The sequence below is a fragment of the Rhagoletis zephyria genome, unplaced genomic scaffold (assembly GCF_001687245.7).
Source record: "Rhagoletis zephyria isolate East Lansing unplaced genomic scaffold, Rhagoletis_zephyria_1.1 Rzeph_scaffold_00156, whole genome shotgun sequence".
NCBI classification, from domain to species: Eukaryota; Metazoa; Arthropoda; class Insecta; order Diptera; family Tephritidae; genus Rhagoletis; species Rhagoletis zephyria.
Window position 1 is genome coordinate 202281 of NW_016157240.1, and position 20904 is coordinate 223184.

The 20904-nt window shown below is 35.7% G+C and overlaps 1 protein-coding gene and 1 long non-coding RNA gene across 2 annotated transcripts in view; both read left to right on the top strand.

Annotated features, from left to right (window-relative positions):
* Positions 1-20904, top strand: part of LOC108354604 (solute carrier family 23 member 2) — a 58625-nt gene that overhangs the window by 35218 nt on the left and 2503 nt on the right. The window contains exons 2-5 of the mRNA XM_017605785.1: positions 15392-16002; positions 16071-16191; positions 16573-16828; positions 16923-17062. Of these exons, the coding sequence (XP_017461274.1) occupies positions 15392-16002; positions 16071-16191; positions 16573-16828; positions 16923-17062 (1128 nt within the window). The remainder of the gene's footprint in view (positions 1-15391; positions 16003-16070; positions 16192-16572; positions 16829-16922; positions 17063-20904) is intronic.
* LOC108354613 (uncharacterized) lies at positions 11984-12434 on the top strand. Its single transcript, XR_001846519.1, has 2 exons — positions 11984-12034; positions 12317-12434. It is a non-coding gene; the product is annotated as an uncharacterized LOC108354613 (long non-coding RNA).

The following is a 20904-nucleotide window of genomic DNA, read 5'->3' on the forward strand; positions in this document are numbered from 1 at the left end:
GAAAGTATTTTTGGTTATTTACATGTGTGAGCTGAGTGTGTTTACATTCAAAATAAGCAAAAATTTACAACCAAAATTTGGAGGTTATGTTGAAGTTGACAGAAGTTACCGTTTTTTACTAGAAAGCGATCCTGTACTTTTCAATGTTACTCTCTCGCTCTGAGCGAATTTTTATTTTTTGACAGTTTTACTAGTCCGAGTCCGAGGAATACGGGATTGCACCTATTGTTATAAAAGCTTGGCCAAACAAGTCCTAGCAAGGGATTAGCGCACTATTAAATTTGTTCACAAATTTTAGACATGTATACATTACATGTATAGAATATAGAAAATAGGAAGCCCCATAACGAAAGAAATGCATAGTTCATTTAATTTTTAAGTTCTAGTCTTGTATACAAAAAATAAATGAAGTATGAAAAGGAATAAACGTGTTCCTAATATCGCCTATAGTAATAATAAAGCGATAAGAAAACGACTCATTCAGGTAATAAGAAAGCACCTCGCATGAGCGAGTTGCCTTTGACGGACATTTTAAAGGGAATGGGAATAAGAAATCAATACGAGGGCGATATTACCGGCAATAAATTTGTTGCCGAGGGCGACTTATTGCCGGCATCAAAAATTGTCTGGTGGGTAGCTCCATGGTACATTTATTCAAAGGTGTTGTCTTCCCAGAGAGTTTTGCTTCACAACGAAATTCGTGCTTCCGTATTTTAATTTCAATGTTATTCCTTTCATGATAAAAAAAATAGGAAGGTAGAACCGCTGAGAGGAATTTTTCAAATTCTTGACGTTTGCAAGCAATTTAATTTAAAAATTTTACATTTTCAATCTCAAACAACAACAACTTTGAACAATTCCTTTTTTTTACTCTCAATTTTAAAATGTTTGCAAACTTCAAAAAAAAAAAATCAGGCCGACGCATTGAGAGAACGGTTTTACCTTACTATGCTTTTATCATGATTCCTTTTGCTTTTATTTGGCCTTGCTTTTTGTTTTCGCTCAACTTAATGTTTATAATTTTTCAAAACGAAAGAAAAAACGTTTGAAATAAAGTGAGCAATAAAAATTTTGAATTTTTTTACTAAGCAAATGATCGGAGAAGATCGGAATATGCGCTCTCTGGGAAGACAATACCTTGATTAGCTCATATTTGTGTTTCAAAATAATAAATATTCGAGGTTTCCACTAAGCAGTCGTCTTTCTTCTAGAATTCTGCCTGACACAGGGAAAACTCTTTAACTAGTTGCTGAGCAAGGTGGTATGTTTAAAATTAGCTTGAAAGGGATCTTAGAAGTAACTTAAGTCCCAATATTTCAATTGGCTCTAGTTTCCGAGATATTCTATCCTAAAAGAGCAAAAAGTGCAAAAAATGCAATTTTTTTCTATTTTTGGGGTAATGTAGCATCAGTTTGCTAAAATGTATTTTTTTCACTGAGGTATCGCATTTTAAACTGTGAATGTTTGAGATTTTTATCCATACCTTAACCTCTATGAAGCAAACATTTTCCTATTTAGTAATTTCAGTATTCAGTATTCAGTATTGATGGCACATTTGTACTTCTTCTTCTTCATATTTATTTATTTATTTATTCTAATTGGATATGCCAAGTGAAGCCAAGTCCTTTTCCACTTGGTCTTTCCATCACAGTGGAGGCCTCCCTCTTCCTCTACTACCACCAGCGGGTTCAGAGTTGAATACTTTCAGAGCTGGAGAATATACCCTAGTTGCGTGAATCGAATCGATGCTGAAAAGCAGAGTAATCAACGCAGCTGTAGGCACAGGGTCCGTGATTAGAAGAACGACAAGAGGAACTCCACACCCCTGCTGTGGATCTTGGTACTAAATGAACTGTTAAAAAGCTTTAAAGTTAGGATAACGAAGGCAGTTGCCTACGCTGATGACTTGGCTATACTAATTTTCGGCAAATTATTGGCAACAATTAGTGAGATGATGGAATCGGCACTTGGCAGTGTTTCCAACTTGTCTTGTTCACAAGAAAAACGAAAATTCCGGATTTTCCCTTACCAAAGATGGACGGAATCAGTCTGAACCTTTCCTCCGAGGCGAAATACTTAGGTATTATCCTTGACTCCAAACTTACGTGGGGCCGCAACGTAGAGGAAAGAGCAAAGAAAGGCCTAGCAGCGTACAATACCTGTAAAAGGGCTTTCGGGAAAAACTAGGGGCTGTCACCGCATATTATTCTCGGTATTTACACCACAGTACTCCGACCGATTTTAACCTATGGAGCGCTAGTTTATTTATTTGTTTATTTTTTACAGTCTATAAGACTTATAAAATAACAAAGATTTAAAAGGTAGGCTAACTTTTGACTTAAGTCCAAAAAATGGCTAAACTAAGTTGAGTTGGAGAAACCAGCCCTAAATCTATACTATAATAAAACTGTAAATTGTTTGTCTGTTTGAACTCACTAATCTCCGGAACTACTGAATGGATTTTCATGGGGCTTTAACTGGTGTATAGAGAGTGACCTCGGACGTAACCTAGGGTATAAAAAAATGGGATCTGATAAGGGGGCGAGGCACCCTTCGGACCCCTAACTCACATGACTTTGAAATTCGGTGAGAAGATCTATGGTAAATGTATACAAATGAGTTTTTACAAGAGGGTGTGGCATTTATAGTAAACTGAAAGAGAGTGTTTAACAGGGGCGTGGAACCTCCAATAGATGGAGTGCGTTCAGAGAACCATAACCTTGGACCCATTACAAAAAGACAGCTGACCGGAATGACCTGTTGTAAACACAACAGGAATGAGTTTGTAAGAAGTCGTAGCACCTCCCACAACGCATGCCGTCTACGTTCAGAGAATATAAATGAAAAAATTAAAGCGCATTTCATTCTCCTTTAGGTACCTTAATCCACCTAACCTTAATAATGAACCAAGATTCTTAGTAAAGAAAATGATGACCAATATAATTGCAGCAAGAACTGCCTTACTGGATGCCGTGTAAGGAGTCCTATTTATTTCCACAGACCTTCCATTTTAATTTAAAAGTCTTCACTATTCCCTGAGACTTTGCTTTGACATGTGCTTAAATGTCGAATGCTTACGAGTGGGATGTCCGAATAGTATTTAAGCTTCTACACCGCACAAAAAATTAAAGTATTGTTCAAAATGAGGCCTTAAATTAAATAAGGAAAATAGTTTATATCTCCCTTAATTTATGGTAAACTGAAAATCTTTCTAACTGTTTTATTTTTTTATTTGTTTACTTTTGCAAAAAATTCTGTCGAAAGATAGCGCTGGAGTCGAGATATTAAAGAATCCGTCTTTATCGTACTATCTGGGTTAACGAGTATTTTTTGATAAGAAGTGCTTCAGCAAAAAACGTACCCAAAAAGTAAGTGGCGCTGGAATCAAGATATTTAGATACCGCTCTACAAATTTACTTATGAGATGACTTAATAAAGCCCCATCCTTTAAGTATGAATACAAAGAAGCGAAAAATTTGTAAGGCGCCACAGATGTCCTAGACACACCAGCGGGCCATGGGTGTATCAAGAAGAAGTGGGACGAATTGAAAAAACATGATAGGAACATAATTTACCCCGTTTGAGCGGGAACACTCTTTCTTCCTGTGGAACAGCAGGATTTAACCATTCAACCGAAGCCAATAGTGTTTACATTACAAACCCTTTTTGCATTTCAAACCTATTTTTGTATTGGTCAACGCAAAAGTTCTTATCAGGCGTAGAGAAGCAAGCCATGCATTTGCTAGTATTAAATATGATATGCTCTACGGAAAATTTTTTAAATAAAATTATTTTTTATCGCTGCAATTATTTTATATCAATGCAAAAGCATGCCATTGGCCCCAGGTTGTGTCGACGGTTTCCAATCCGCGCTATACTTTTTGGGTTTCTCTGTATCTTGATATATCTTGGGTGGTCGAAAAGGCCGAGTTTCCGATCCGCCCAGTCGCGCTGTCGTGGCAGTTGGAAAGGCCTAGTTTCAAATCCGTTCATTTATTGATTATCTGGTGGAAAGCACTGGATAAAAGCAGCGTTCAGAGAGTAATTTGAAGAGTACAGAGACTCGCAAGCCTCGGTTTATCAGGCGTCGCGAGAAGCGCACCACAAGAAGGGCCGAACATGATCTTTTACCTGAAGCCGCCACAAGTATCTGTAACAGGTTCAGCCGCAAAAGTGGCCCTTAGACTGAGGGAATCAAAATTGTGGAAGCAGACCAACTACGGGCACGTACTCTTGAAGGTAATAAATAGTGGACTTAGATGTCGAAAGTGATTACCTCACACCATCCTGGGATTTTAGTTTTAAGATTCCCACACAATTTCCAACCCGGGAAGATTGGGAGGGTGGCCTCCAGTCGGTAAATGATGGTATTTCCATCTACACCCCACTTTTCACTAATTACTCTAATAAAATGTAAACAAACAATGCGTGCACAACGATTAGCAAACGACAGTGCCGTACTTATCCGTTCCTGCATCTTCTACGATTTGCCGATAACGAAAAGTGTGCAGATCTCCTTTGAAATGGATGTGCTCGGCTCAAAATGTCAGGGCAAGACGATAACGCAACTATGATTGGACGACAAGTGTGCAGATAGCCTAAATGTAGCGCGTGTTGCTTTATTTTTGTTTTTATCCGCTTCCAAAGTTAGTGGGCCGTTTGAACACAAACTAAGCAACTACTTTTTCTTAAAATTGCAGACCTTACTGCCAAAGGTTAATTTCTGTTCGAACCTTACTTCCCGATTTGTTCTAGATTTCTTACGGTTTATAAAAATTTACAAAATTTTCTTTAGTTTGATACAAGATATATTTTTTACACAGATGAGTGAAAATTACTAGAACTATTTACCTGTTCATACCTGCCAACCAGATAGGTTTTCACATTGTATAGGCTTTCGGTTGGTATATACTATTTTGTTCATTAAACAAGTGCAAAATTCCAAAAAAGAAAATTTTATAATGTTTAATTAAAAATACCTTGGCCATTCGGATCTTCTACTATTAGCTTTCAAACCCATTTTGTTTGATATCAAAATGTTGCTTATATCGAAAGTGCTACGATTAGTTCGCATAAAATGTTCAAAAAGCACACTGTGCGACTCTGAAGCGCAAATGGTTTTTTTATGAGAAGCTTTTTCAAAGAAATACGTGCGAAGTTTTGTTATTGTTATATAGTTATTCGAAAATGGTCACTAAATCCTTACAAAAAAGCCTGTACATAAATACATATGCGCCTTGATTTTGTCACACAAAGCGGAGGGACCTACAGTTTTACACTGACTCCGATGATTGTATTTTTATGCGATGATGTTTTTCATGCCAGGGTTGCTATTGCTTGCCGAAGGGCGACTGTGCTCAATCCCAGGCCCTGCGGAATGGCAGTGTGCACTTTTAACCACTACACCACGCATTCGACAGAGAAAAATAGTCAAAAATCAACGCGAATCCATAGCCCGTTGAAACTTACCATTTATTGTATTCGAATTTAGTGGGCTACTGCATTCTTAGAATTTTTCTAAAAATTATGAATTAAAAGTTTGTTGTTGTTGTAAGAAGTTGTTGAGTTTTTTAGAAAGTGTGAAATGTGGATTAATATGTAACGAATTCTCAAGACGTGTTAACCGTCGTAAAATCTTAAGCTTAACATATTTTTATGTAAAGTAATGACTAAAATGGTTTTAGAGAACTTCTAACTACACCGTAATGTTTTTAAGCTGATAAAAAATATATAAGTAGCCCCGCTAAAACCATTTTAACCATTCTTTTACATAAAAAAATTATAATTTTACGATGGTTAACACGTCTTGTGAATCCCCCTAATGGTGTTTGAGGGCCGTTAACTTATCTATTTTAAAGTATAGTTAAATTTAACTACAGAAAATTCCATACAAAAGTCTGTAGTTAAATTTAACTAAACTTTAAAATAGATTAGTTAATGGGTTTAAGTATTATACATATAATTAATTAGACTACATTAGAAAATTAATAAACATTAAACAAAGAAAAGAAAAATAGACAAAACTGGTCAACATTTCGTGTCCCTATTTTCACATGACTGTAGGCATATGCATTTTTATAACGAGTTTACACGAACAGTTGGTGTTAGCTTATATCATTTTGTATCAATGACTGATAAATTTATTCTACTGTGCATTAAAATATTAAGGTAGCAAAAGTAAGTATTTTTTCGTATAAGTACAGTATTTTGGGAAAAAACAGCAGTATCCATTTTTGGAATCCAATAAATTTATATATACGAGCGTTTTTTATAAAATATGTATGTACATACTTTTCGAAAAACTGTACGCTTACAGCTTTCAAGACTTTAACTGACGTTTCTATGTAAAGGCTGGAGCTAAGTTTACACTACCGCAAGGTTAAGTGAGTTAAGTGTTTGATTCCAAATCCGCAATTAATTAAGAAATTATTTGATTTTTGATTTGATTTTGTTTGTGATTTGATTCGTCTACCAAATACATGGCTCAATAAACAGGTGAAGTAATAAAAAAGCGTTCTCGCTTTACGTTCTGTCATTCGGTTATCTTATACAAAACTCTAAAAGGAAAGTTTTGAAATAAGATAGTGTCAAAATCAATAACCATCTTTTTTCTCGCACTTATTACTTCACCGTAATTATAATTACACCGTGGACCAAATAACAAATATATATATTTTTTGTGATTGATTCGGCAAGCAAATAAAAAACTAATTTTGTTTTGTTGAGATAATCAATTTAATTGCTATTTTCAACTGTATGAAACACAAGCACGATATTCGACTTTTTTGTTCCAATCTACGCATGTTTATGAGGTGTTACAGTGGTTCTGATTTCTAATTCGAAATCAGTATCCCAATAAAACCCTAAGGATACAAATCCTCGAATTTGCAAATGTCTTGACTTGGCATGTTCAAGTTTTTTACATTAAAACAAATAATCGATAATCGTGCTTGCTTAGGAAGATCACGAATCAACTTCATTTGTGTAATTTCAAAATCACGCAACCCTGCACTACCGTAACCAAAGGTGCTTCCACATCAATAAAGTCGAATGGTTTAAACTAAAACTCCCCGGCGGCCAATCGCAAATTATAATAGCATTATGTATTATTGAAATTATATTGTAAAAATTGAATGCACGTGTAAGTACCTTAAATGTAAATTCCCGTTCTTATAACAGAGTATTTTTTTGTTTAAAAATGTTGCTAACGGCTTAAGTACAATACGTACGTAGGTGTGTAATGACCCTATATTTTAATACATAAATTATCGCTTTATAATAAAGAAAAAAATATAAAATCTGTCGACAACTCATTAGCAATTATAATTTAATGCAAACAAGACTCGGCACCTACAATTATCAAAATGGTATTCATTCTGTGGGCATTAATTACGTGTGAATTGCATTCATCCATAAATTTTTAAAATAACTATTAATATTGTATTATTATTCATATTAAAAAAACTTTTGTAATTTAAAGTTGTGCACATATACATAAACATGCATTTACAGTAACGACTAACAGAGAATAGTAAAATTTCCTTGTTTAAATTCACTGTGATCGCCTGTGAGGGAATTCGTTAATAAAATTACGCTATCGTTTTGCTCCAAATTATAAAACAAGTTTATACCGTCATTCCTTTTTATATACACATATATATATATTATATATTATGTAGCTCCTTAACGTCCTGAGACGAATGCTTACGAGTGGGATGTCCGAATAGTATTTAAGCTTCTACACCGCACAAAAAATTAAAGTATTGTTCAAAATGAGGCCTTAAATTAAATAAGGAAAAGAGTTTATATCTCCCTTAATTTATGGTAAACTGAAAACCTTTCTAACTGTTTTATTGTTTTATTTGTTTACTTTTGCAAAAAATTCTGTCCAAAGATAGCGATGGAGTCGAGATATTAAAGAATCCGTCTTTATCGTACTATCTGGGTTAACGAGTATTTTTTGATAAGAAGTGCTTCAGCAAAAAACGTACCCAAAAAGTAAGTGGCGCTGGAATCAAGATATTTAGATACCGCTCTACAAATTTACTTATGAGATGACTTAATAAAGCCCCATCCTTTAAGTATGAATACAAAGAAGCGAAAAATTTGTAAGGCGCCACAGATGTCCTAGACACACCAGCGGGCCATGGGTGTATCAAGAAGAAGTGGGACGAATTGAAAAAACATGATAGGAACATAAATTACCCCGTTTGAGCGGGAACACTCTTTCTTCCTGTGGAACAGCAGGATTTAACCATTCAACCGAAGCCAATAGTGTTTACATTACAAACCCTTTTTGCATTTCAAACCTATTTTTGTATTGGTCAACGCAAAAGTTCTTATCAGGCGTAGAGAAGCAAGCCATGCATTTGCTAGTATTAAATATGATATGCTCTACGGAAAATTTTTTAAATAAAATTATTTTTTATCGCTGCAATTATTTTATATCAATGCAAAAGCATGCCATTGGCCCCAGGTTGTGTCGACGGTTTCCNAGAAAGGCCGAGTTTCCAATCCGCGCTAAACTTTTTGGGTTTCTCTGTATCTTGATATATCTTGGGTGGTCGAAAAGGCCGAGTTTCCGATCCGCCCAGTCGCGCTGTCGTGGCAGTTGGAAAGGCCTAGTTTCAAATCCGTTCATTTATTGATTATCTGGTGGAAAGCACTGGATAAAAGCAGCGTTCAGAGAGTAATTTGAAGAGTACAGAGACTCGCAAGCCTCGGTTTATCAGGCGTCGCGAGAAGCGCACCACAAGAAGGGCCGAACATGATCTTTTACCTGAAGCCGCCACAAGTATCTGTAACAGGTTCAGCCGCAAAAGTGGCCCTTAGACTGAGGGAATCAAAATTGTGGAAGCAGACCAACTACGGGCACGTACTCTTGAAGGTAATAAATAGTGGACTTAGATGTCGAAAGTGATTACCTCACACCATCCTGGGATTTAAAAATTTTTATTTTTTATTAATAAGGCAATAAAAATATGTGATTTACAGTAACTTTCAACAAAGGAAATACGAAATAAGGTGATTTTTGCGGAAGTGGGTATTAGTGAATTTCAGTGCATTTAAAGTTTCTGAGGTTTCGTTTACCTTTAGATCAGAATTGTCAAAACTTAGAAATTCAAAGTAGCGATATAATAATCATAGAAAAGAAGATGGCGACCTGCTGTGATGATGAGTAAATTTACCACAATGAGGAAGAATATAACAATTAAGTGAAAAAATTTAATTTTTACAAATTTAGTGAGCAGTAACGCGTTTCAAGAACGATATTTCAGACAAATCGTTAATGAACAACTATTTTTCCTTCCCGTCTGCTTTGGTTTTGGCAAAAAAGTTGATAAGCTCCTGACGGCGATCAAGTCATTNCTGTTTCGACATTTCGGCATTTCTTTCATTTTGACGTCATTCGCATTGTCAGATTTTTGAAATTCGTTTTGGTTCGACATTCTGCTATTTCATAATTCTTTCATTCTCATGTCATCCATCTTCCATTTATTACCTTCCATTGCCGTTCGCATCGTCGAACGTGCCTGTCAAACATGCCGCCATCATGCTTTTCAGTTTGGCAGGCACGTCCGCTGTTAGAAAGAGAATAGACAAAAAGGGGCATAGGATTCCATACTTGTAAGTATATACGATGGTATCAGTAGAACGGCTGATTTGATTTTTTTCAAATTATTTGGCCTCGAAAATGTCAAATATATGTTTAATTTATTCTCACAAAAATTTTAAATTGTTTAAATCTATCTGCATGTGAAACCTTTTACCATACAAAACAAGCGATTGAATAGCATCTTTTGGAACCTTCGCCCAACTCAGGAGCACAACCGCTGATTACTGGGCCTTGGATCAATGCTTCGAGAAGCTAACAAATTTACCAAGAAAGAAAGTTGCATCAAATTTTATTTTTTTTCCAAATTTCAAATTTTTATTTTCTATTTTTTTTTGTACTTCACATGGCACGCTTTGATTTAAAAGAAAAAAAATCAGAACAGTTTTTGACACTTTCGATACCAGAAGCAACAATAAAATACAAATGTTGTTTTTGCTCTATTGCTACTAAGGACAAGGTAATTTTTAATTCAAAATGACCTTTTAAATTACCTTCCTAAGTTAAATTTTACGTGTACATATCGTTGCCTGGATAAAAGATTGTCGTATGTTACTTTCGGAGAGGTTTGGGGAATCGCGATGGAAGTTGGAATGCAATTTCTCAAAAACCGAAGATAGATTTTCTCCAAAGCCTCCGAGAATGTTACTAGTTCATAAAATTCTTAAATTATTTCATTTTTATTGTATACTAAGTAGCTGATATTTGCGTCGTCAGTAGCTTAATACTTTTGCATAAACCTTGCAGATTTTTAAAGTTAAAAGGACAGCTTTGATTTAAAAACAATGTCCGGCGGTCAGAGTTAAGATGAAGTAGCCTCTAAATTTATTAGACGTGTTTTTACATAATTTTCTATGGGATGTCTCTGGAAAATAGCTGAAACTTATGCTATTGTCTATATTTCCAAACCATTTAAGGCCTGAGTAGCTAGTGGATGATAGGTAGCAAGATTAATGCAAATAAGGTCAATTAACACTATTTCGCATACTGGTGCGAAATAAAGTCAATTAACATTGTTTCCTTTCCAAAAGAAAAATAAAGTAAACAAGAATTTGGCGCAAGCAAGGCGCGCGGCCGCCGCGAAGCTACGCAAATTTAACGTTTGAAAGAGGAATAATGTCAATGGATTTTATTTCGCTTTTGAAAAAGTAATAATGTCAAATGACTTTGTTACGCACCAGTATGCGAAATAGTGTCAATTGACCTTATTTCTGTTCATCTTGGTCTGCTCGCATACAATTTTGCTTTGCTAATGTCAAAATCCTTGAATTCCTTTTCAAAAAGCCGATATGCTTAGTTTACTGTCAAAAGCATGTAGCGCTTTGGTATATTTCGCAATTCTTGCTTACTTAACATTGTTTCTTTTCTCTCTGCTGCTATAAAATTTTTATTAATTTAGGGTCCTAGTTTTCGCCTGCTCTTTTTCACTGTCACATTTGTCTAATAATTTTTTCCTAATGCTTTTTCAACTTTTTTTATGGCTTTATTGCGGTGATGGGCACCGCCTTGCCCGCGGGCAAAGCTCTTTTAAGCTTTCTATACATTTTGTATAGGACGTGCAGAGTAAAAGCTCTCTCTGCTTCATTGACTACTTTTATAATTGCCAAAATTTGAAGAAACTTATCCCTGTTTTTCGTTTTCAACGAATCTTTTTAGCGCAAGCTAGTCGCATCTTGGTGATTTTTTGCCATGATATGATAATTTTTAATTTTGCTTCTATATTTTTTTTTCTTTCGATCTCTCTTTTTTTATATTCTGCCTACTTTTCTTCCTCTTTCTTCAAATTCCCTAATTTTATTCGGTTCTATCAGAAATATTATTGTCTATTTTTAGAGATTTTTAAAGGTCTTTTAGAGGTCGATTTAGGCCAGAAAATACGATTTTGTAGACTTATGAGTTTTTGAATGGCCATATTTGATTCCATTTCATAGATCGAATATGATCTGAGAAGAGGATATATAGGCCTTTAAAATGGTATATAATAATATATTGTCGGACTTGGTTTGCTGGGATTTTTTATCGGGTAGAATAAAAAAAAAAACATATTTCTCTTAATTTTAAATTTTGGCCATCGATAATTTCACTAAACTATCTAAACTTAAATCTATTTTTAGATAATCTGATAGCTCATTTATTGCAATCGTCTAAAAATTGTCGAATTTAGGCGACTTTACTTAAACACTGCCCTGAATTTATATTGTTTATGTACCGGATTTATTTTTTTTTAATTTTTCACATAACATATCTCTAGAAGTATTCATCGTAGAGTGCTGCAACTTAGTATAGAGGTATATAATATCAACGCCAAACTCATGGAAAAATTGGGAGTTATTGAAAAACGGGGCGTGGACCCTCCCATACAAACTGAACTTCTCACATTAAAATGTGTATGGGGTGTGAGAAATTCAGTTTGTATGGGAGGTGCCACGCCCCGTTTTTCAATAACTCCCATTTATTCCATGAGTTTGAAGTTGATATTATATATCTCTACACTAAGTTGCAGCACTCTACAATGAATACTTCCAGAGATATGTTGCGTGAAAAGTTCAGTTTGTATGGGAGGTGCCACGCCCCGTTTTTCAATAACTCCCATTTATTCCATGAGTTTGAAGTTGATATTATATATCTCTACACTAAGTTGCAGCACTCTACAATGAATACTTCCAGAGATATGTTGCGTGAAAAGTTCAGTTTGTATGGGAGGGTCCACGCCCCGTTTTTCAATAACTCCCAATTTTTCCATGAGTTTGGCGTTGATATTATATCCCTCTATACTAAGTTGCAGCACTCTACAATGAATACTTCCAGAGATATGTTGCGTGAAAAGTTCAGTTTGTATGGGAGGTGCCACGCCTCCTTGATATATCGAAATTATTTTTCTTCTATTATCATCCCTGGATAGTCTGGAGTCAATGTCCAAAATTTCAAAAATATAAGAACAGCTCTTCTCGAGTTTTTCGAATAGAAAAAAAAAAACGAAAAAGCGGCTTTCAAAATATCTATACTCTATACTAATTATATAAAGAGAAGTCCCTTTTTATTGTAACAGGTAATCTCGCGAACGGCTGGCCCGATTTTCATGAAATTTTGTATACAAATAGCTTTCGGTAACCACCATGTTTTAGGCTAAACAAATTTTTTTCGGGTAGGTGGACCAGGGACCAGTCTATTCGAAAAAATCTTATTATAGTCCGATGTGCTTAAAATTTAGTACGTAAGTAGCTTTTTAGCATATATTAGCATATATGACCCAGTTTTTCCGGAAAGTGGTCCAGGGACCGAGCTATTCGAAAAAATCGAATTTACAGTCCGATTTGCTTAAAATTCGGTACGTAGGTAGCTTTTTGCCTGGATAAGCTTATAGATTCCTGTTTTCCAATTTTCATGCAATTTCGAATATAAATAGCTTTAAGTAACGGCCATATCAAGGGGCGAATTCGTCACTAGGCAAGATTTTTTTGCGCCAATCAGAAACAACGGATACTGTCAAAATATAATTATAATATGTAATATATCTCAACTAATATATATTTAGAAAGCCGTTTGTTAGTTTTCGCAAGGCTCGAGAGCGGCTGAACCGATTTTTTTGAAACTGCCACCTGCCGCACGTGTCCCAAGGATGGTTTTAGGCTGAAAAAAATCTATATGTAAAGGGGGCGTGGCACTTCCCATACAAACCGAATTTCTCATGCTACATATCTCTGAAAGTGTGCATGGTAGAGTTTTGGAACTTGGTATGGAGATATACGAAATCAATCGCATACCCTTGGAGAAAAATTTTAGCTATTGTAAAAAGGGGTGTGACATCTCCCATACAAACCGAATTTTTCATACTGCTTATCTCTGGAAATTTTTTGGTAGAGTTCTAGAGTTTTGTATGGAGATGTACGAAATAAATCGCATACTCTTGGAGAAAAATTGGAACTATTGGAAAAGGGGGCGTGGCATCTTCCATACAAACCGAATTTTTCATACTGCCTATCTCTGGAAGTGTTCATGGTAGAGTTCTGGAACTTGGTATGGAGATATACGAAATCAATCGCATACTCATGAAGAAAGAGGGCAGCTGTTGGAAAGGGGGGCGTGGCACCTCCCATATAAATCGAATTTTTATACTGCATATCTCTGAAAGTATTCATGGTACAGTACTGGAACTTCGTATGGAGATATGTATATAGTTGAAATCAAGCCCATACTCATGGAGAAAATTTGGGCTATTTGAAAAGGGGTGTGAGGCCTACAAACGTACCGAAGTTATGAGGCCTACAAACGAATTTTGTTATTCTTCTGTAGGTGTGTTTGTGAGTGAAATCCTCCTAGATGGTTGTACGGATTTTAACGAAACTTTTTGTGTATTTGAGTGGGTCTCTGGATGGTTTAGTTTCACAATTTAATCCGACAGTTGGCGCTGTAGTTGAGTTATTACTAAAAATCTTATTTATGATCCGATTTGGCTAATGTTTTAAATATGTATGCAATACTATTGCAAAAACGTGCTGCCAAGTGGTGCTGAAGTCGAGCTATTACTAAAAATAGCCAAGTGAGAAAAGGGGCCGTGAAGGTCAGATTAAATCGACCTGTTGCACCATTGAGTATATCGAACGCTCCTGCGTTGCAATTGGCCCAATGGATGTGATTTTCCAATATTATTATGCGTTCAAACTTTTAAGGTATTTCGTCTGAAATAAGCATATGTATATTGCATTTCTGTAGAACACTGATTCGCACTCATTTTGAAATTGAAATCTACTATACTGTAAAGCTTCTAGGACATTCACTATAGAACCGGGTCATTGTTGCCGCCAGGGAGTGAAGAGGAAAAAATTTATTTCGCTTTGCGAATAACCGTGCTATGAAATGCCGCACAACTGGAGAATTTCAAGAACGGATATAACACTTTCCTTAGGTTATTTAAAGCGGCAAATGACCACCAAACCTTAATCTTAGCAGACAAATGTGCCAATGAAAATCGTAAACGTGAATTGTTGGTGAAAATGTTGGACCAAAAAGTTTCAATAAAATATATAAAAATTTTGGGCGGGACGAAGTTCGCCGGGTCTGCTAGTATATTAGTATAGATAACAAATGAAATGCATCTTTTAATTAAGTGTATCCTATGGAAAAATGTTTATGAATAATTTTTCAAATAATTGCAGAAATTTGAAATTAATTTCAAGTATTTTCCAAGAAAGTGGAAGCATTCAAACGTAAAAATTTTTTTCTTCCATTTTTCAACATAAATAAATAAAAAACTAGAGCTTTAAAATAAATTGCTATGGATAGATCGACGCGAAATTTAATTATCTTTTATTAAAAAAAAAGAAACTTCAAATCGGTTCATATTTGGGCTCTCAAAATACATTTGTCCACAGCAACCTTTTTTGCCCCACTGTGCGTCATTCGCTCGTGCCAAGAATATTTGGATCGTGATCCAAAATGAGAAATTGTAGCACTGACAAATTTAGTTCAATGAGAATACCGAACTAGTGAACGAGTCCATTGAGATGAACTAGTTATTTAGCTAATTTAGTTCAAGAACTATCCAAGTCTAATATACATACAATCCCACAAGTTCATCGCGCGATATTATTGTATGTACTACTGGAAAATGTTGTTAAATTATTAACTTGAGACAACCAAATCAATTATTAAATGTAACAAATATAGACGGCAAAAAATAAGTTTCAAAAATAAAACATACGCATACATACATATGTATATGTCAAAGCTTCTGAAAGCATACGAGTACGATTGCTATAAAATTACATTTTATTTTAGCCATCACCCGCGATTGGTAATGGACCTGCGGCAAATGCAAAAGAAAAAACCCAAACGAAATTATTGTATGCGATTAACGAAAATCCACCATGGTATTTGAGTATATTTCTGGCGCTGCAACATTATTTGACCATGATTGGCGCCATTGTTTCCATTCCGTTCATTTTAACGCCTGCTCTTTGCATGTCCGATGAAGATCCTGATCGTGGCGTTATCATATCGACGATGATATTTGTAACGGGAATCGTCACTCTGCTCCAGGCTACATGGGGTGTTCGGCTTCCGATAGTACAGGGTGGCACAATATCATTTTTGGTGCCCACGTTGGCTATCTTATCGTTGCCCCAATGGAAATGCCCCGCGGTGGCGGAAATCGAGGCTTTGGATGAAGATGAACGCAAGGAGTTGTGGCAAATGCGTATGCGAGAATTATCGGGAGCAATTGCAGTGTCAGCTTTAGTGCAGGTCGTGTTAGGCTACACTGGTTTGGTTGGAAAAATTTTACGCTTCGTAACGCCACTTACGATTGTGCCCACAGTATCGTTGGTCGGTCTGACGCTATTTGAACATGCTGCTGACACAGCATCAAAACACTGGGGTATCGCCGTTGGGTAGGCATAAATAATCAACTCCAATTAAAATTCAGCATTAAAAATTTTTGATTGCGATTTTTGTACAGAACGACGGCGATGCTAACTTTGTTCTCGCAAATAATGGCGAACGTTTCGGTGCCATTCCCAGTTTATCGAAAAGGTCAAGGTATAGAAATACGTAGTTTCCAGCTTTTCAGAATGTTTCCGGTGAGTGCTATACATAGTGTATACACATATCGTCGTTTAAAGTACAAAACCGCGAATCAAAGAATGCAAAACCGCGTATCTGATGTTGCGTAAATTCTTTTCTAGAGAGTAAAAACACTCATATTTCAAAATGGTTCTCTTTTTTTTATAAAGCAATCGCATTTCTGGCGAGTATATTTCAGGACGAATGGATAAGGATTGAGCCAAGAGCTTGTGTCAGCAAATCCAATTTTTGGCAGCAAATATCAGTTACGCGGCTTTTCAGAATGACGATACGCGGTTTTGTACTTTAAACGACGAGATGTATGTATGTATATTCACTATATACTTAGTTGGTCTCTGATGGTGGTGTTGTACTATATTTTATTTATCACGTTCTAGGTGCTGCTGACTATTGCCATAATGTGGGGTCTCTGCGGAATTTTAACAGTAACAAATGTTTTTGAAGAGGGACATCCCTCGCGGACCGATGTACGCCTTAAGGTGTTGACTAATGCCCAATGGTTCTACGTGCCATATCCTTTTCAGTTCGGGCTGCCGTCGATTACACTGTCTGGTGTTTTGGGCATGTTGGCGGGCGTTTTGGCCTGCACAGTCGAGTCATTGAGTTACTATCCGACCGTTTCCCAAATGGCAGGTATGCATTTTTTCAGCAATAAAAAATACATGCATTCATACTACTGTATGCAAATGTATGTATTCTCGTGACGTGTTTGTGCACATTTTTACAGGCGCACAGTCTCCTCCACTTCACGCCATTAATCGCGGCATTGGTACTGAAGGTCTTGGAACGGTATTAGCTGGAATTTGGGGTGCTGGAAATGGCACTAATACCTTTGGTGAAAATGTGGGAGCCATTGGAGTAACGAAGGTATGCGATGCTTTTATGAATTGGTATATAACATATGGAAATGATCCATTAACATACAGCTATTGTCAAGTGAATGGCACACTTGTACACCAAAGCCAAGGTCGTTAAAAAATTGGGTTGAAGATACCTTGGATTTACAATATATTTTTCTAACATTTGCCCTTGCTTATTACTTTATTCAACGAATATAAAAAGAGTAAAATATAATTACCTAATACATATTCGTAAACCGGCTAAAATAATTTGGTGTGTTTTCCTCCCAAATAATACAATAAAACACAGAGCTGAATCGCACAAGTTGTCTGTACTTTTGATGGTTCCCACTTATCTTTATTTATTTTAAAGCGCTGAGTCTAAATCCACAGTCGGTTTCGGCCTTAAATTTTTCGAGTAATTTTCAAACATAGCGTAAAAAAGTGTAAAATTGCACTTTTGCAATCTGTATACATAAATTATAGCCGTTTTCGTTGTTCGGTCTTAACTCAAAAACTACTGGATGGATTTCTGTCAAATTTTCGGAGGTCATATCTTGCATATATGGTCCTATTATAGGCTACTAGAAAACTCTTTAGGTTGCGCTGGAGTCGAGTTTTTCAGAAAATGCGTATTTATTTACAATCTGGTAGGAGTTTATAATGCTTTTGCAAAAAAGTTACCCAACGGATGACGATACAGTGGAAATATTTAAAAACTCCGTATGTCTGGTCTGATTTGGCCCTATGTTTAGGTTATACGAATTTACTTTTCAGATGGATAAATGAATGAAAGTGTTAAGTGTGCATACAAATACGAAAAATATGTGAGCACTTTGCGATATTGCATCTACCTCCGCTTAATGAAATTGCTCGGGGCGGCCGTTATTGCAGCAGTTAGACTCAATATACTCAGATATTCCAGGCACATTATCACGTCACGGTTGTATCAAGAATAAGTGTTTGCCATTTATATGGAAGGCAGCACGAGATCTCGATCAAAGACCCAGAGATTGTTCTCTATTTTTCTTCTCTGGTAGTCAGGCAGCCCTCAAGCTTTACACTCACACATAGACAATGCAAATTCCCTTACTAAATGCCGTACATCTGTGATCAAGATTGCCCAGGTTTATAGAATCTAATAAATACACTTAGGTCTCTTTTTTTTATGCGGGCTTTTTTGCGGATTTGAATTTATGCGGTATTTTAAACGATTTTTTCGCTGTAGCAATTTTGCTTTTTTGAGAGTTTTTTACTATTTTCAGTTGTGGCATTTTTATACCTTTCATGAGCATGAAATGGTATTATAACTTTGGTCCGATGTTTGTAAGTACCAGAACAAAAAGAGATAGACCCATTAAAATTTATACTTATATGATCAGAACGTCGAGCTGAGTTGATTTATCCATGTCCGTCTGTCCGTCTGTCTGTCTGTTTGTATGCAGTCTAGTCTCTCAGTTTTCGAGATATCCGGATCAAATTTGGTAGGTGGGTGTATTTTTATAATGTATTAATCATTTGTCGGAACCGGAAGAATCGGACCACTATAACATATAGCTCCCATACAACTGATTGTTCAGATATGAGATTTTTCGTTATAATTCATCCATTTATGTAGCTAGGACCATGAAATTTCGCGCTGTTTTCACTCATTATCAACAGAAGACTTACAGTGAAAATAACAAAGATCGGGTCACTATAACCTGCAGCCCCCATACAACTGATTGTTCAGATATGAGGTCTTTTATCATAACTCCTCCATTTATGCAGCTAGGAACATGAAATTTCGCACCATTTTCACTCATTATTAACAGAATACTTACAGTGAAAATAACAAGGATCGGATGACTACAACATATATCTTCCATACATCTGATTGTTCAGATATGGGATTTTACTGTAAAACTCCTTTATTTGAACAGCTAAAACCGATAAATTTCGTAAGATATTTTATAAATAATAATACAAAGTCTACTGAGAAAATCGTCAAAATCTATGCTGTATAACCTTTATCTCCTATAGCACTGATTGTTAAGATACCAGTTTTTGCCATATATCTCCTTTATGTACGAAACTAAACCCAATAAATTGTGTTACCGGTTTACATACCAATCACATAGCGGTGAAAATCACTTATATTGGTGTCATATAAAGTATATCTTCCATACCTCTGATTGTTTAGATGCGATTTTTTATATAAGTATGTAACTCCTCTATCGATGTATGCAGATGTATTCAAAAGCAGTAATCTGTCAAAGTAAAATTTGCAGATGTTCATGAAAGGTATGCTCTTACTTGTTTTTTTTTGTTTTTGATTAAAATACAAATACAATTTTTTTTTATTTCGTTAATGTTCAGTTTTACATGGAATAATAAGTGTTGAAGTGAAGAAATAAATTGTGTTTTTTTATTAATATTGCCTCACTAGATTATTTTATGCGGTTTTTTAGAATTGTTTACATGAAGTATCTGAATTTAAGCGGTTTTTGAAAATACTGAAACGAATCCCCTGTTTTTGTATGAAAGTAAAAAACTTTTTTATGCGGTTTTTTTTATGCGGCTTTCTGAGGAACGCATGTACCGCAAAAAAAAGGCCTAAGTGTACACATACATACGTCCTTGGCCGCCTGGATATTGAGACGAATTGTAAAAGTGGTGAATTAGTAAGGAAAGGGTCGACTACATCTTTCGAAGAAAGAATGCGGCAGTTATATCAATGGCTTCATGTAAACTATATTCAAGAGATCACACGACTCATTCAGCCAATGTATGGCACAACTTTTCGTCCTGTGAAACAGCGGGGATTCTTGGCCCTCCTATAACAGAAAACGCACATCTGTGCTCATCAGTTTCCTTATAAAGGGCTTTTATTGACCTACATTACATAATACTAGAGATTAACGCAACGGAACAATGTTGTGGTTGCAAGATCATAGAAGAAGATTACGTAGACCTCAAAGGCGGGAATAAGACCATCGGTAAAGCTCATGACAACGAAAGGGATTACATTGCAATGGCGAACGCAAAAGTTCTTATCAGGTGTCGCGAAGCAAGCGGGCATGGGTAGTTTACTCTAAATCTTGATGGTGTTAGGCCAAAATCGACTGCGGATTTGGTTTCAGTGCGTCAAATTCTTAAAGATAAGGGTCTCATCAAAATTTTTTTTGTGTGCCTAACTAATTACACTTAAGTATCTTAGGACTGTTTTCTAGACTGTATTAATTTCAATTAAATTAATTAATTAAACCTATAAGGAAAATAATGCTATAAAGTGTGGCAAGGATGCATATGTAAATTCTCGTCGAAGCTGAGTGGAGAGTATTATTGCTCAGTTTCATAACCAATAAAGAATGAGTTTGCAATGTAAATTAGTTTAATAGAAGCTCTGAATAATTTTTTAAGATAATTCCTTACTTCATTCGACTAACATTGTTAGTGAGAAATATTTATTTATATAACAGCCGTTTATTTTGAAAGTTATTTGGTCAATTTCGTCGTCATTAGTTAATGACGGTGGAACAAGTAACCAACCATTTAATTACAAAAGGTGGAAATGACTTATAGCACTTTCGAAATAAACGGCTCATATATTACTTGCTTCAATAAACACCTCGTACAATTTTCATCTTGTTATTTTTACGAGACAATATACTTTTTTATTAGAGGCGGCTCTGCTCTGTAAATGGCCTTACCCCAAATTCACAAAATGAAACTACCCAGAAGTAAAACAAAATCACGTTGGTTTGTACCGCACTCTTTTAAAAAACATCTTCATACTTCCTAAAAATTATTCGAAGCGCTATCTACGTATGTATGTATTTGCATTAGAAATAACTCGAGGGTTCAAACCAGTTGGATGCTTGTAGGGCT